We start from the raw sequence: 13,106 nt of genomic DNA, 5'->3' as shown, positions 1-13,106 counted from the left end.
CAAATACCCTTTATCTCATCATCATAATAGTGATTTTCATTTCTGGCATGCAGCAGCATGAATTCAAATATGTTATTCGTGAAAATTAGGGTTGTTTCTTAAAAAATTCTATTCAGCTCTGCTGGTTATAATGAGTTTGTCTTTGTCGATAGGTTTTTATGTTTAAATGAAAAGGTAGTGGTAAACTACCACTAGAATTGCTAGATGCACTACCCCTGTGCTGTTTTTTGACATACCTCCTTGGCAAATCAGCGTCCCTTGAGTAATCACCGTGGCTATGAAAATGAGCATATTATTTCACTGTTAACATGCACTGCTAAGAAGAAAGAGAAGGTGTATGGGCTTACTGATGTTTTTATTTTCCTTCCTTCCTGGATTCACTGAGTAAGAAGAAGTATAGGCAGGGTGTTCTAAATTCAAAGTTTGGTCATGGAGTTTTAGAACTTAATGCTTCCAATGTATACAAAGTTTATGAGAAGTAACACGTTGTTAACTTTCAGTTCAAATAAGACACTGTCACACCTGGCCTTCATTTTACTAATAGGCAGACAGGCTCACAGACATGAAGAGTAAAGAAGCAAATATGAAAAAGGATTGTTAGTCAAGTAAAGAAGGCAAGGTGAATAACAGCCACCAGGATCTCAAGCACTTGTCAACACATCTCTGGCAAATAGGCACTATTATAATCCCCTTTACACAGACCAGATAACTGACGCTGTGATGTAACTTGATCAAGATCATGGAGTTTTAAATCACAGAGTCAAGACTTGAACTGGGTTTGTCTTAAGTCTACCTCTGTGCTTCAATCTAATACCAGACAGCACAGAAAGCTTTGGAGCATGCTTTGCCTATGGCCACATAGACTATGCAAGCAGTCCATGTGGACAGTTTTGATAAAGAAAAGGCATAAAATAGCTATTCATTCTTCCTTAACCAATGTTTCTGTAAGTTGAAGCTGACCTAGACCCCTGGTAGAAGGTGGATTCTGTATCCATGTGTCAAGGTATGGTCTGCGGAAGCAGCATTTAGTCAATATGTACATTTACGATGTATCACTCTACATTTAGGAACCCAATGGAGGGAAGCAGAATAACTTACTGATTAACCAGAGAATTTCAAGAGAGTTTGACACTATGGTTTGGTTTGTTTGCTTTCTTCCTTTTCAAACTAAAGAACCCCTGGAGAAGCTTATTTAAAATGCAGATCCCAGACTCTTTCTAAGTGATTCTGATTCACATGTCTATAGTGGTGTCTAAGCATTGGTATTTTGGAAACTCTAAAAATGTAATGGTTCCCTGACCACTACCCTCAACCCTCTTCCTGGAAGCAACCACTTTAGAACCTTTTAATACTTGTGACTGGCATTTATGTAGTTCTCCAGTGCTATCAAGGTAAGTTCCAAAGCATCTGGACCTTCTAATCCACGTGTCAGATTGGCTTTAGTGTTTCACATTAGCCATCACACATTTATTAGTAATCATCTAGAGAAAGAAAAATAATACTTATTAAGCCCCTACTATATACAAGGTCTTTATATACAACATCTTGTTGAATACCTACTACAACTCTATGAAGTAGGTACATATTTCAGGTCACAGGTTTGCAAGGGGTAGAGGTGGCTTTTGAATCCAGTTTGGCTAAAATATAAGTGCTTGTCCCGGTAAAGCACAGTACAGAACTGTGTGGTGGAATCCGTGACTTCAAAGAGCTTTCTGCTTGGGAAAAAAGAGTAGAAAATAGGAGAAGGCTTAGGAGGAACTCAGTAAGTGTGATTCATGACATCTTGTTTATTGTGCCCTTCTTCTAACCCTGGCTCAGTGTTAAGCACTGGAGATACCATTTGAATGCTGGTCCTTCTGCTGCCTCTTCCCAATCCCTTGGCTGAAGAAAAGGTAGAAGGAGAGGCTGCAGGTAAAAGCACTGAGGAATTGCTAACACAAGACTTGGGCCCCACAGCCAAGAACCAGGAAGTTTTCCAAATGAGACAGGGAAAACTCCGATGATGTTACCCAGCCTGGAAAGTCCCCAGTTATGTATTACTGATAGTGAACCAAAGACTGCCAAGTGTACTCGAATGGCAGTCAGAACGCCCTCCCACTCCACCTCCAAAAATCCTGCCCTAATAGAAAAATCGCATCCTGATAGAACACTCATCAATCAGACTATCTTAAGAGTTTCTCCTTTCTCTTTAAAAAATGCACTCTCTTTTCAAAGGCCTCCTAGTTTCTGCTGGAAGGAAAGTGATGGTAGCAGACCCCTTTACTAAAGTAATGTCTGAATAAAAAGCCTTCGATTAATTCTACAGGTGGTCTGTTTCCTTCTGACAACCAAGTTTAAAGCTCTCACCAAGTTTAAACATTGCTGAATGTTTGTAGTGTTTGTAATCTAACCTGGCTAAATGGAAGACACAGTAATGATGTGATGATGTACATCATTATGTAATGATAAGTAATTACGTAATGAGAAGTAATGATGGATGAGATCGGAAATCAGATCCGCTCATGTCAAGGGGAGGGCATGGAGTAGAGTGGTTAGATTCCAGCTTTAGGGTCTGATCCCAAGCTGTGTGACCCTAGGAAAGTAACATAGTGTCTCTGGGGCCCTGTTCTCTCTTTGGCAAATTGGGAGGAACAGCAGAACCTCCTTGGAACCTTCATCTGAGGATTAAATGACCCATATCCCTCTAGAGGCAGCAGAATGTAATAGGCATGAGCATAGATTTGGCACCGAGTTAAAAGGGATCCACAAGTCCATACTGATACAAGTAAATACAAGAGTTAATAAAGAAATGTGGGCAAAGGTAAAGCTCTTTTCAGAGTAGAATACAAACCAAAAATGTAGAAAAGAACAAAATTACATAATAACTATTTTGCAATCATCATAGTCATAACTGATTCAAGCCATAATCATCAATAGATGCTAAATGTAGCAGGTAAACTTGTGATGAGAAATGGTCTATAAATCTATGTATATATATGTCTACCTATCAAGAATGGGAAATGGGGCAAAATATAGGTGGGGAACCCGGGTCAAGGATGCCTGGTCATTTTGGGGTAATATTCTTGTAACTTTTCTATTTGATTTGTCAAAATAGAAACTTAAAAAAAAATGAGGGAGGGAAGGAAGGAAGGAAACTAGCAGCAATAGTTGCCTAGTTCTGTTACACTTCAAGTTTTCTCATGATCATAGGCTCAAGAACAAGTAAGGTTAAAAAAGAATCTAAAACAGCTCTTAATGGTGCACGAAGAGAAAGCATGGGTTTGACTATCATTTCCATTCCTATGGGAGCTGTGACCTTCAGCAAGTTACTTAACCTTTCTGTGCCTCGGTTTCCTCTTCTGCAAAATGGGGATTTTAGGCTAGAAAGGTTGCTATGGAGACTAAGAGTTCCTACTTGTAAAGAGGTTGGCACACATCGAGTATATTTGCTACAGCATTTTTATTACATGCACAGTGCTTAGTGTCAGGAGACTCCAAATAAACGTCTGCTCTTATTATACTGATTACCGGGCTCAAAACCCTTCAATGGGTTTGCATTGATCTTCTGTTTAGGATAAAAATGTCTTAACTGAGTTGTAGAAGGCTTCCACCGCTTTCGCCAGGAGCCCCGTCTCCCCTTTATTCTTTCAAGTCTCAGCTCAGACACCTCTTCCTTAGGCTCCTCTGCGACCCCGAGACTACATTTGAGCTCCGAAGGCCGCTCGTTCCAGTTCGAGCACTCGCTGCAGTGACTACTGTTCGCTTGCTCACTGGTCCTCCGTACAGTTTAAACCCCACGACCGCAGAGCTGGGGATCTGCTGTTGCCCGCAGTGGGTGGCACGGTGACACGGCCACCAGACCCCTGCAGGNCCCTCTGCTCCCCAGCGCCGGGTTTCCTGTTTAAGATGGCGTCCCCCGTGGCAGCGCAGGCCCGGAAGCTTCTGCGAGACCTGGCGCTCCGGCCCTCGCTGCTGGCGGCCAGGTCCCAGGTGAGGGCGCCCCGTGGCTGGAGCCGGGCGANGAGGCGACGCGCGGAGCTGCGCCCGGACGCGTGGGGGGCCCACGGTCGCCCCCGCTCGGGTGTGGGCCCGGGGCCGAGGGGGCGACACTAAGCCCTCCGCAGTCGTTGGCGTCGGTTCCCTCGGCTCACGCGGAGGGCGCTGCGTGGAAAGTCGAGAAGTTCTCGGGACCGCGTTTACGAGACCCGAGGTTTCCCTGTCCGCTTTGCCAGGTGTCATTTGGAAACGCCTCGACCCCTGAACGCGTGTGTTAGGCCACGTGATGAACATGCCTGGAAACCCGCCCCAGCCAGGCTGGTGTTAGTAATGCACTTCCCTGAGGAACACTCTACAGGGTGACTGCTTTTGTAGATTCCGGGGGCGCCTGAGTCGGTAAAATGCGGGGGTCGAGGAGAAAAGTGGGAAATGCTCTCCCTTCTACACGGAGGAATCAGCCTCCTCAGAGACACGTCAGAGCCTTCGCCTTGTGCCCTTTCTCCTCGTTTATAGAGAATAGAAAGTTAAGGGGGTCCGGGGTGGATGCAGAGTAGCAGTTCACACTTGGCCTCCTGTAGATTTTAGTCTGCAGATTGGCAGGAGTCGAAGTATTCAGAAGCCCTTTGTGGGGGTTATAAGTTGGTGATGACTCTTGGAGAAATCCGTCAACTGCTCAACTTCTGATTGTCCACAGATAAGTTCTTTCCCCCTTGAAAGAAAGGGCAGCGTGGGGCTCAGACATAGCTGAGCAACAACCTTGTTCATTTTCCCAATTTTTAATTCACGAGAGGCAAATTATCACCTGCAGTTTTTTAACAAGGATGTGCATAGCATGGTTTTTAGGAGAATTTAAAAGATAGCTATTAATGATTTTTTGAGTTACTCTAAGCTTTGGCTAATTATATGCAAGGTGTTTTTTTTTCTTTATTCTCCCCTCTTTATTTCCTGACTTCTCATTTCTCTGTTTTTGTTAACGTAAATTTAAAAGGTGCTAATACTTATTACTGTAATATCCTTAATAGGCACTTGACAGTATGGTGGGATAGCAGAAAGGAATGGCAGTTTTGTCTAATTAAAATCACTAATAACTATTGTAATGGAGTGAGGAGAATACCTCCAGGTGATCAAGTCCTATTCATTATTTAAGTGTTACGAAAAAACAACTGTAGTGCTAACTATGAGTGCAGACTTGAATTGATGAGACATATGGGCCCCTGGGCAGTGAAAACTCAAGCAAAGCTTTAATTGTACCAGGAACCCAAGTGCTTAGCCGAGGTGTGATAGGGCTTCCTGCCTAACCAAGAAGTGAGATGTGAACACAGCACTCTAGAGAATCTGGCTGGGGACAGATAGCCTTGGTTTGTCAAGACTGGGCAAAAGGTTCTGTTATCTCACTCCATCGAGTAGCTTTGATTTACATTACTCTTGGACGATGTGTTATCCACTAAACACAAGGTTTCAAAGATGAGAACTTTTTTAAAAGTTGGGGATAGTACTTAGTGTCCAAGAATCCTGGGGTGGAGAATGAATAGATTAGCCAGGAAGGTGGACATAGATTAGGTAGTCAAAGAAACCAATTTGATAAGGTGGGTTTTTGTTTTGTTTTGGCCTTTTTTTTTTTGTTGCAATATAACACATGTACTAAAAAATGTACATATTATAAGTGAGCAACCAGAAGTTATCACAAATGGAACATGCCTAGGTCACCAGATCTAGATCAAAAAATTAATCATTTAGTGGCAACCCAGAGGGTCCCCTGGTGATCCTACCTGTTGCTGCCGCCACCCTGGAAAGGGTCACCAATCCCTAGACTTACACCACCATACCGTAGCCTTGTTCCTTTCTGTACTTGTGTAAATGGAATTGTACACTGTGTAGTCACACATTTAATATTATGCGATCCTGGAGGTGACTTTTTGACATTTGAGTTGAGACCTGAGTAACCGAAAGTTGCCAGCCAGGTGAAACTCTGGAAAAGAGGGTATTAGGCAGAGATGATAGCAAGTGCAAAGGCCCTGAGGTGGGAGTGAGCTCAACATGTCCAAGTAGTTAAAGAGGTGAAAGTGGTACTACCAGTAGTAGCTTGAGGAAGGCAGGGGCCAGATCATGTGGGGATTTGCAGCATCTGCAGCTTTTAAGAGTCTAGAGTGGATAATCGTGGGTTCGAGCCCCGCGTCGGCCTCTGTGCTGACTGCCAGCTCAGAGCCTGGAGCCTGTTTCAGTCTGTGACTCCCTCTCTCTCTGACCCTCCCCTGCTCACGCTGTCTCTTTCTCTCTCTCCTAGAAATAAATAAAATATTAAAAAAAAAAAAGAGTCTAGAGTGGATAAGTGACTTGCTCAAAGTTACTTAGCTCGTAAAAAAATAGCTGGGTCTGAATCCTAGGCCTGGCTTCTAAAGGCAAGGCATTTAATTTCGTACTCTTATCATTCCTATTATAGATGTAGCTTTGAAACTTTTAGGGAGGGAATGTTCTGTGAACTCAGTACGCCAGCAAAGATCTGACCATCGTTAGGGGACTTTTCACATATAAGGGCCATGTTGCTGTGTCCAGACAGTCCTCCAGGAGAACAGGGCTCCTTGGCACTGTCATAGAGCAGGGCATGGCCATGGTGGGCACAGAGCTGAGCCCACTCTCTAAGTCATGCCATATGGGAAATTTTGGTTGAGGGCAGAGTTTAAACGGTTAATGATAATTCAGTCCTGGTATTGTTGCCTTTCTGCACATGTTCCCTCTCATAAAGGCAGGGTGAAGTTCAAGGAGCTGCTCTGTTGTGAATTGTAGACATTGTGGAAAACACTGCCTGTCGGGTCCCCCACTGTAGGATTGTTGTGTGGCGCTCTGGGAAGCCCAGAGCTTCTGTCTAGGAACTTGGAGAGGAGTGCATAGTTTTGAAGGAAACTGTTTGAACCAATGCCCCTGCTGTTGTATCCTCCAAAATGGATGGCTCCTGCTTAATTTTCTGGTCCTTCAAGATGTAGGAGGAGAAAGACGGATGTGTGGATTTTAGAAGTAAAGAACTAAATGTTCCATGCAAGTCCTTATCAGCTAAATGAGGCTCTGGAGGCTGTGCCGGAAGTTGGGACTCTCATTTTTTTGTGCCTTCTTGCCTAAAAGAATAAATATCTTACTTTTTTTTTTAAGATGAAGTACAGCTGCAATTTCTGCTGTTAGAGAAGGAAATCTATCTCAGATAATTTAGATGCTAAACTATTGACCTTCTGTGTGGGGAAGACCATTAAGTGTCCCAAATTGGTTTTGTTTACTGTAAATGAAACTTCTCTTTTATGGGCCAGTGATGCAGTGCACAGATCCATGGTAGTGAGAATGTTGCTGCCCATGTATCCTAGGTCTGTTCCGCAGGCACGATGCCCAGAAAGTCACTGAAATGATATCTCATATTTTGGGGAGGAAGAGAAATGATCTACCTAACCTCAGATCATTTGTCCTACAGTTCTCTTTATTACTCAGTGTGGGATTGTCACTTGATTTATCACTTTCTGTTTCTCGATGGAAATGTTTTGCCTGAAGAACTTGAGAGATTTGTACACGTTTGAGCAAATGGTAAAATCAATATCCTAATGAAATTTTGGGAAATAATACTCAAGTTAGTTTCATGAAGATGGGGGTGGGGAGGGCATTCCAGGTGGAGCAGGCTGCGTGCAAAGGAAGAGGGGGGAGAGAACACAGGGGAGAGAAGAGGGGTCAGTCCTTGCCACCAGTTTGGTATGGAGAAGTGAGAGTCAGGTGAGTAGCCGAAGGTGATCTTCTAGGCCAATGAGGAAGGAGGATGGGCTGTAGAAAGCCTAGAACTCAGTATGCATAGAAATCCATCATAACTAAAAAACAAATGAATATTGTTCATTTTTAAAAATTTTTATTTATTTCTTTTTAGAGAGAGAGAGAGACGGAGTGCAAGCAGGGGACGGGCAGACACAGACTCCAAAGCAGGCTCCAAGCTCTGAGCTGTCAGCACAGAGCCTGACATGGGGCTCGAACTCACAAGCTGTGAGATCATGACCTGAGCCAAAGTCGAATGCTTAACCGACTGAGCCACCTAGGCACCCCTGTTCATTTTTTGAAAGAGTTTATTTATTGGTGCTCAGTCAGTCATGCTCAGGTCATGATCTCGTGGTTCATGGGTGTAAGCCCTGCGTTGGCCTCTGTGCTGACAGCTCAGAACCTGGAGCCTGTTTCAGATTCTGTTTTCCTCTTTGTGTGCCTCTCTCCTGCTCATGCTCTGTCTGTAATTCTTTCTTTCTCTTAAAAATAAACATTAAAAAAATTTAAAAACAGGTTATTTATTTAGTGAGTTTTTTTTTTTTTTTTTAAGTTTATTTGAGAAAGAGAGGATGCATGGGTTTCGGGGGGGAGTGGCAGAGAGAGAGAGAGAGAGAGAGAGAGAGAATCCCAAGCAGGCTTTGTACTGTTAGAGCAGAGCCCAATTCGGGGCTTGAACTTACGAACCATGAGACCTGAGGCGAAGTCAGACACTTAAACGACTAAGCTACCAGGCATCCCACAAGTATTATTCATTTAGTTCGTTTTCTGAACCTGGTGGTATTTGGTGTAAGCCCCTTGAAGGCGGGAACTATATTGATTGAGCTCTTCCCTGGAAACCCAATGCTGAAGACAATGCTGGGCATACAGAGATTGCTACATGACTGAGTGAACGCAGCAAGGAGATACACGGCCCCTACCCTCAGGGGACTCAAAGATTAGTGGCAGAATTGACCTGTAAACCAATAATTATACTAGGGCATGTGGGTGCTGCATTCTGGCTGTGTTCTTAGTCCTCTAAGACACTGCGTGCTCCTGCACTGGGGACTTGCTGTGCCCTCCTTCTGAAACATTCTTTTTTCTATTTTCAGGCTGTCAGCTCTCTCACTACATATTAAATCTTCAGACAGGGCTTTCCCTAATTATTTTATCTGATTCTCCCTCTCCCCAGGGATTATTCTTTGCCTCATACTTGCTTTATTATACTAATGCTTTAAAAATCTGGTGGTTTATTGCATTTGTTTGTATATTTATTTATTTGTCTTTCTTCTTCTCTCACAAATACAAGATTTTAAGCTCATTGAGGGCAAAGATTTTCTGATGCACCACTGTTTCCCCTGCTTGCCTGACAAGGTATTCAGTAAGCTTTTGTGGTCACAGTGACTGAGTGGGGTTTCGTAGAGAAGAGAGAGGGGCAGGTAAGTAACAGAAGTTGAGCAATGAAGCAGATAATCAAGGCAAGCAAGGAAGGAAGGGGCTGTAGAAAGTCTAGTTGTGAAAGGACTTTCATAATAAGGCTGTTCATTTCACATGTGCGCAGAGACCCTGTGCCCAGTGATCTCTACGCATCATTTCTTTAACCCTTGCAACATTACTGCAAAGGACATTGTACTCTCTTCATGATGCATATAAGGGAACAGTCATGGAGAGGTCACAAGAGTAACGTGCTTAAGATCAGAGTGCCAGAGGGGTGCCTGGGTGGCTCAGTCGGTTAAGCATCCGACTTCGGCTCAGGTCATGATCTCACGGTTCGTGGGTTTGAGCCCCGCGTCGGGCTCTGTGCTGACAGCTAGCTCAGAGCCTGGAGCCTGCTTCAGGTTCTGTGTGTCCCTCTCTCTCTGACCCTCCCTTGTTCATGCTGTCTCTCTCTGTCTCAGAAATAAATAAAATGTTTGAGGAAAAAAAAAAAAAAGATCAGAGTGCCAGCAAGTCACCTGCCTCATGCTGACAAACCACTTAGGCTGATAAAACATTAAACTGTATTGCTAAAGGATCCTGCTTGGGTGGAAACTTCCGGTTACACTGATTGCTTGCATTTCTCTCTTTCTCTCTGCCCTAAGTGGCAGGCACCTTTGGTCCTTTGGGCTTGTGCTGATTCAGGTATACTAATCATTGTGCATGGTTGTCCTCCTCAGGCTTACTCCTTCCCTGGCTTCAGGCTCTGGAAAACAGAGTAACAGAGAACAGGGTGTGAGTTCTGCATTCAGATTCGGGGTCTGCCAGGTTCTTGCTCTGCAAACTGTTGAACGTGGCTGAACTTCAATTTATTGTTCTCTGAAAAGGGATCAATCTCATAGATGGTTACAAAGAGTACATTTGACATAATGATATGGGTGGCTCACAATGATTATTTTTCTTACCATAAATTTGAAGCTAACTCTACTTGCATTTTTTTATGCTCTACTAAGCTAGAAACGTTTTCCCTCCTCAGATCTGATAAACCTGTATTGTTTGCTGCCATCTCAGAGTTAGGCAATAGCTTGGTGTTTCCATATGTTTTATTTCCTTTAATCCATGCACCAGCCACGTGAAACAGAGATGATTATTTTCCGTTTACATCTGGGGTACTTGAGACTCAGAGAGTCCAGGGCCTGCCTCCCACGGCCTCGTTGTACATTATTCCACAGATGGCATGAAGTGAAGATCTGTAGAGGCCCAAGGTAGCAGCAGGGAAGGTCACGTGGTGAGCTCAGTTGCACCATCCTGGATGTGCTCATTCCAGAAATGTTTGCACATCCTGGTGTTGACTTAGTCGTGATGGCTTCTGGACCACATGTGTGTCAAAGATCTGAGGTGGGAAGGACACTTAAAGAATAGACTGTAGTCACAGCCAGTCCCAGACGCCTTTTGCTGTCTCCTCAACTGCAGAGCACTGGCAGTAGGCTTTCAGGAATTCTGAAGAAGTTGTGAAATTGCATTGCTTTTGCAGGGTGTGCTTTGGGGGATGCTAATGGAGGACAGAATTGCCTGGTATTCTGAGTTCAGACTTTGATCAGTGTACTGATGACACAGCCAGCATTTGCCTCTTTCTAGAAATGGTTCCAAAAGAATAGCACTTCAGCCATCAGTCACGAAGGCATAGATTTCTTAGGTTAAACTCTAAAGTTTATTTTTATCTTAAAATTGGAGGGATTTGACATAATGTATTAATTGATGTTGGAGACATGGCATAGCGTTAAGGGTAGAGCTTTGTAAGTTTGGGACCTGTGTTGGGTAGCATGTGGGTCTGGAGTCTCTTTTCCTACCACTTTCCATTTCTCCATGTGCTCGGCCTACTTCTATTTCTGGGCTGTCCAGGTATCAAGATTGTGACTCTGGAGCACCGAGGAATTCAGGAGGATTGTCTGGTGGAGTTTGAGATTGGGGAGCAGTCAGAGATGAGGCCACATACATAAGCAGGTGCACCATTCTGTTGATCCTGCTGAATTAAGATCCAGCTTAACTCCGGTTAAGGTTTGTTCTTGAGGGCAGTGGAGAATCATTGAAGAATTTAGATAGTGAGGTGAAGGGCGAAATTTGATGCTTTAGAGGACCCTTTCTGCATGAAGGATGGAGATGGGTGGAGGAATGCAAGCATGGGGCTCACTTGGGGGACTGTGCACTGATTCAGTGCCCTTAGTAATTGGTTCTGGAGACTAAGTATAAGGCAGGACTGGATGTAGACTGTCTGGGTCTAAATCTTGCCTTAAACACTCATAAGTTTTTTCATCTGTAACAATTACATTTTTAATTATAAGACTAAGTTTTTTACATTTCAGCATCTCTGAAAACTAAACTTTTTTGAGAAGGGGGGAGAGAGAGGGCGAGGGCGAGGGTGAGGGAGAGAGAGAATGAATGAATCCCAAGCAGGCTCCACACTCAGCACAGAGCCTGACGCAGGACCCCATCCCATGACCCTGGGATCATGACCTAAGCCGAAATCATGAGTCATATGTCCCTGAAAACTAAACTTGTTTGCATACTTGTGATTGATCTACAGGTTTCTTTCTTTCTTCTTCCTCTAGTTGTATATAACATCGGAGAAGATGGGGGTTTGAGCCAAAATTAGGAAGGCCACATAATTTATTGCCAGATTGGGATACTTTGAGAGTGACTGTGAACCCTGTGAATGATTATTACACCAGGGGCAGCAGGGATAACAAACCAAGACTGTTTCTGGAAAACCCTAACTGAAATGGAGTAAATGTTGGTAATGTGTGTAGGAGAGAAAGATTGGCATTATTAAGGCAATATACTGGGCAGGAGCCATGATNAGGGAGACACAGAATCTGAAACAGGCTCCAGGCTCTGAGGTGTTAGCACAGAGCCCGACGTGGAGTTTGAACTCAAGAACCACAAGATCATGACCTGGCCGGAATTCGGACGATTAACTGACTGAGCCACCAGGCAGTCTTGTATTTTTATTTAAAAATTTTTATTATTTACTTTTTATTGTGGTAAAACATACATAACATAAAATTGTTATTTTAACCATTTTTAAATGTACATTTTTGTCGCAGTAAGTGCATTCACATTGTTATGCAGCTGTCACCACCAGCCATGTCTAGAACTTTTTCATCTTCCCTTACTGAACTTTGTACCCATTTCATACTAGCTCCCCACTTTCCTGTCTGCCAGCCACCCGCAAACTTCCATTCTACTTTCTTTGTCTATGAATTTCACTCTAGGGACATATAGGAGAAATCATACAATGTTTGTCCTTTGTGACTGGCTTATTTTATTTAGCGTAATGCCCTTAATCTCACCCATGCAGGGGCCAGAACTCCCTTTCTTTTTAAGGCTGGATTATATTCAGTTGTGTGTGTATACATTGTATGTTTATATGTATGCATAACATGTTGATACATTCATTCATCAGTGGACACTTAGGTTACTTTCACCTGTCTTGCGAATAGTGCCCTTATTAGCATGAGTGTACAGTGAATATGTATTTTACGTTAACATTATCCTGAGTAGAAATGTTGTCTGATGTATCGTTTGAACTACATTTTCTGTTTCCCATGTCTGGTTAGAATGTTTAAGAAATACCTTTACTGTTAATAGTCTATTAAATATTCATATTCTTTTATTTTTCCAGTGAGTATTTGTTAAATGCATAATTTGTTAAATTTACACTTATTAGGCTCAGAAGATGGGGGTTGGTAGGAAGCTCGGGCATAATGTACAGTCTAGTCTGGTGGAGAGCACTGAGCATTGGGCACTTAACACGGAGAGGTGTTTGGTGTTGTAGAGGGCTTCCCAGGGCTCTCTGGACTGCAGCTGTACCATTTCTCTGGGACTTACCTACACAGGGGCTTTTTATAGTGTCTGTTTAGAAAACCTGAAGTTGAGCACAGGCAGGAATAGACTCC

The 13,106-nt window shown here is 43.4% G+C and overlaps 1 protein-coding gene across 2 annotated transcripts in view; it reads left to right on the top strand.

Annotated features, from left to right (window-relative positions):
• Window positions 1-3,856: 3,856 nt before the first annotated feature.
• Window positions 3,857-13,106, top strand: part of SUCLG2 (succinate-CoA ligase GDP-forming subunit beta) — a 260,803-nt gene continuing 251,553 nt past the window's right edge. For both annotated transcript variants that reach the window (XM_077770601.1, XM_077770600.1), the window contains exon 1: window positions 3,857-3,969. In XM_077770601.1, the coding sequence (XP_077626727.1) occupies window positions 3,886-3,969 (84 nt within the window). In that variant the 5' untranslated portion in view covers window positions 3,857-3,885. The remainder of the gene's footprint in view (window positions 3,970-13,106) is intronic.

Source organism: Crocuta crocuta, unplaced genomic scaffold (genome assembly GCF_008692635.1).
Source record: "Crocuta crocuta isolate KB4526 unplaced genomic scaffold, BGI_CrCroc_1.0 scaffold126, whole genome shotgun sequence".
NCBI classification, from domain to species: Eukaryota; Metazoa; Chordata; class Mammalia; order Carnivora; family Hyaenidae; genus Crocuta; species Crocuta crocuta.
The sequence above is the reverse complement of the archived record's forward strand: the minus strand, read 5'-3'. Positions and strand labels throughout refer to the sequence as shown.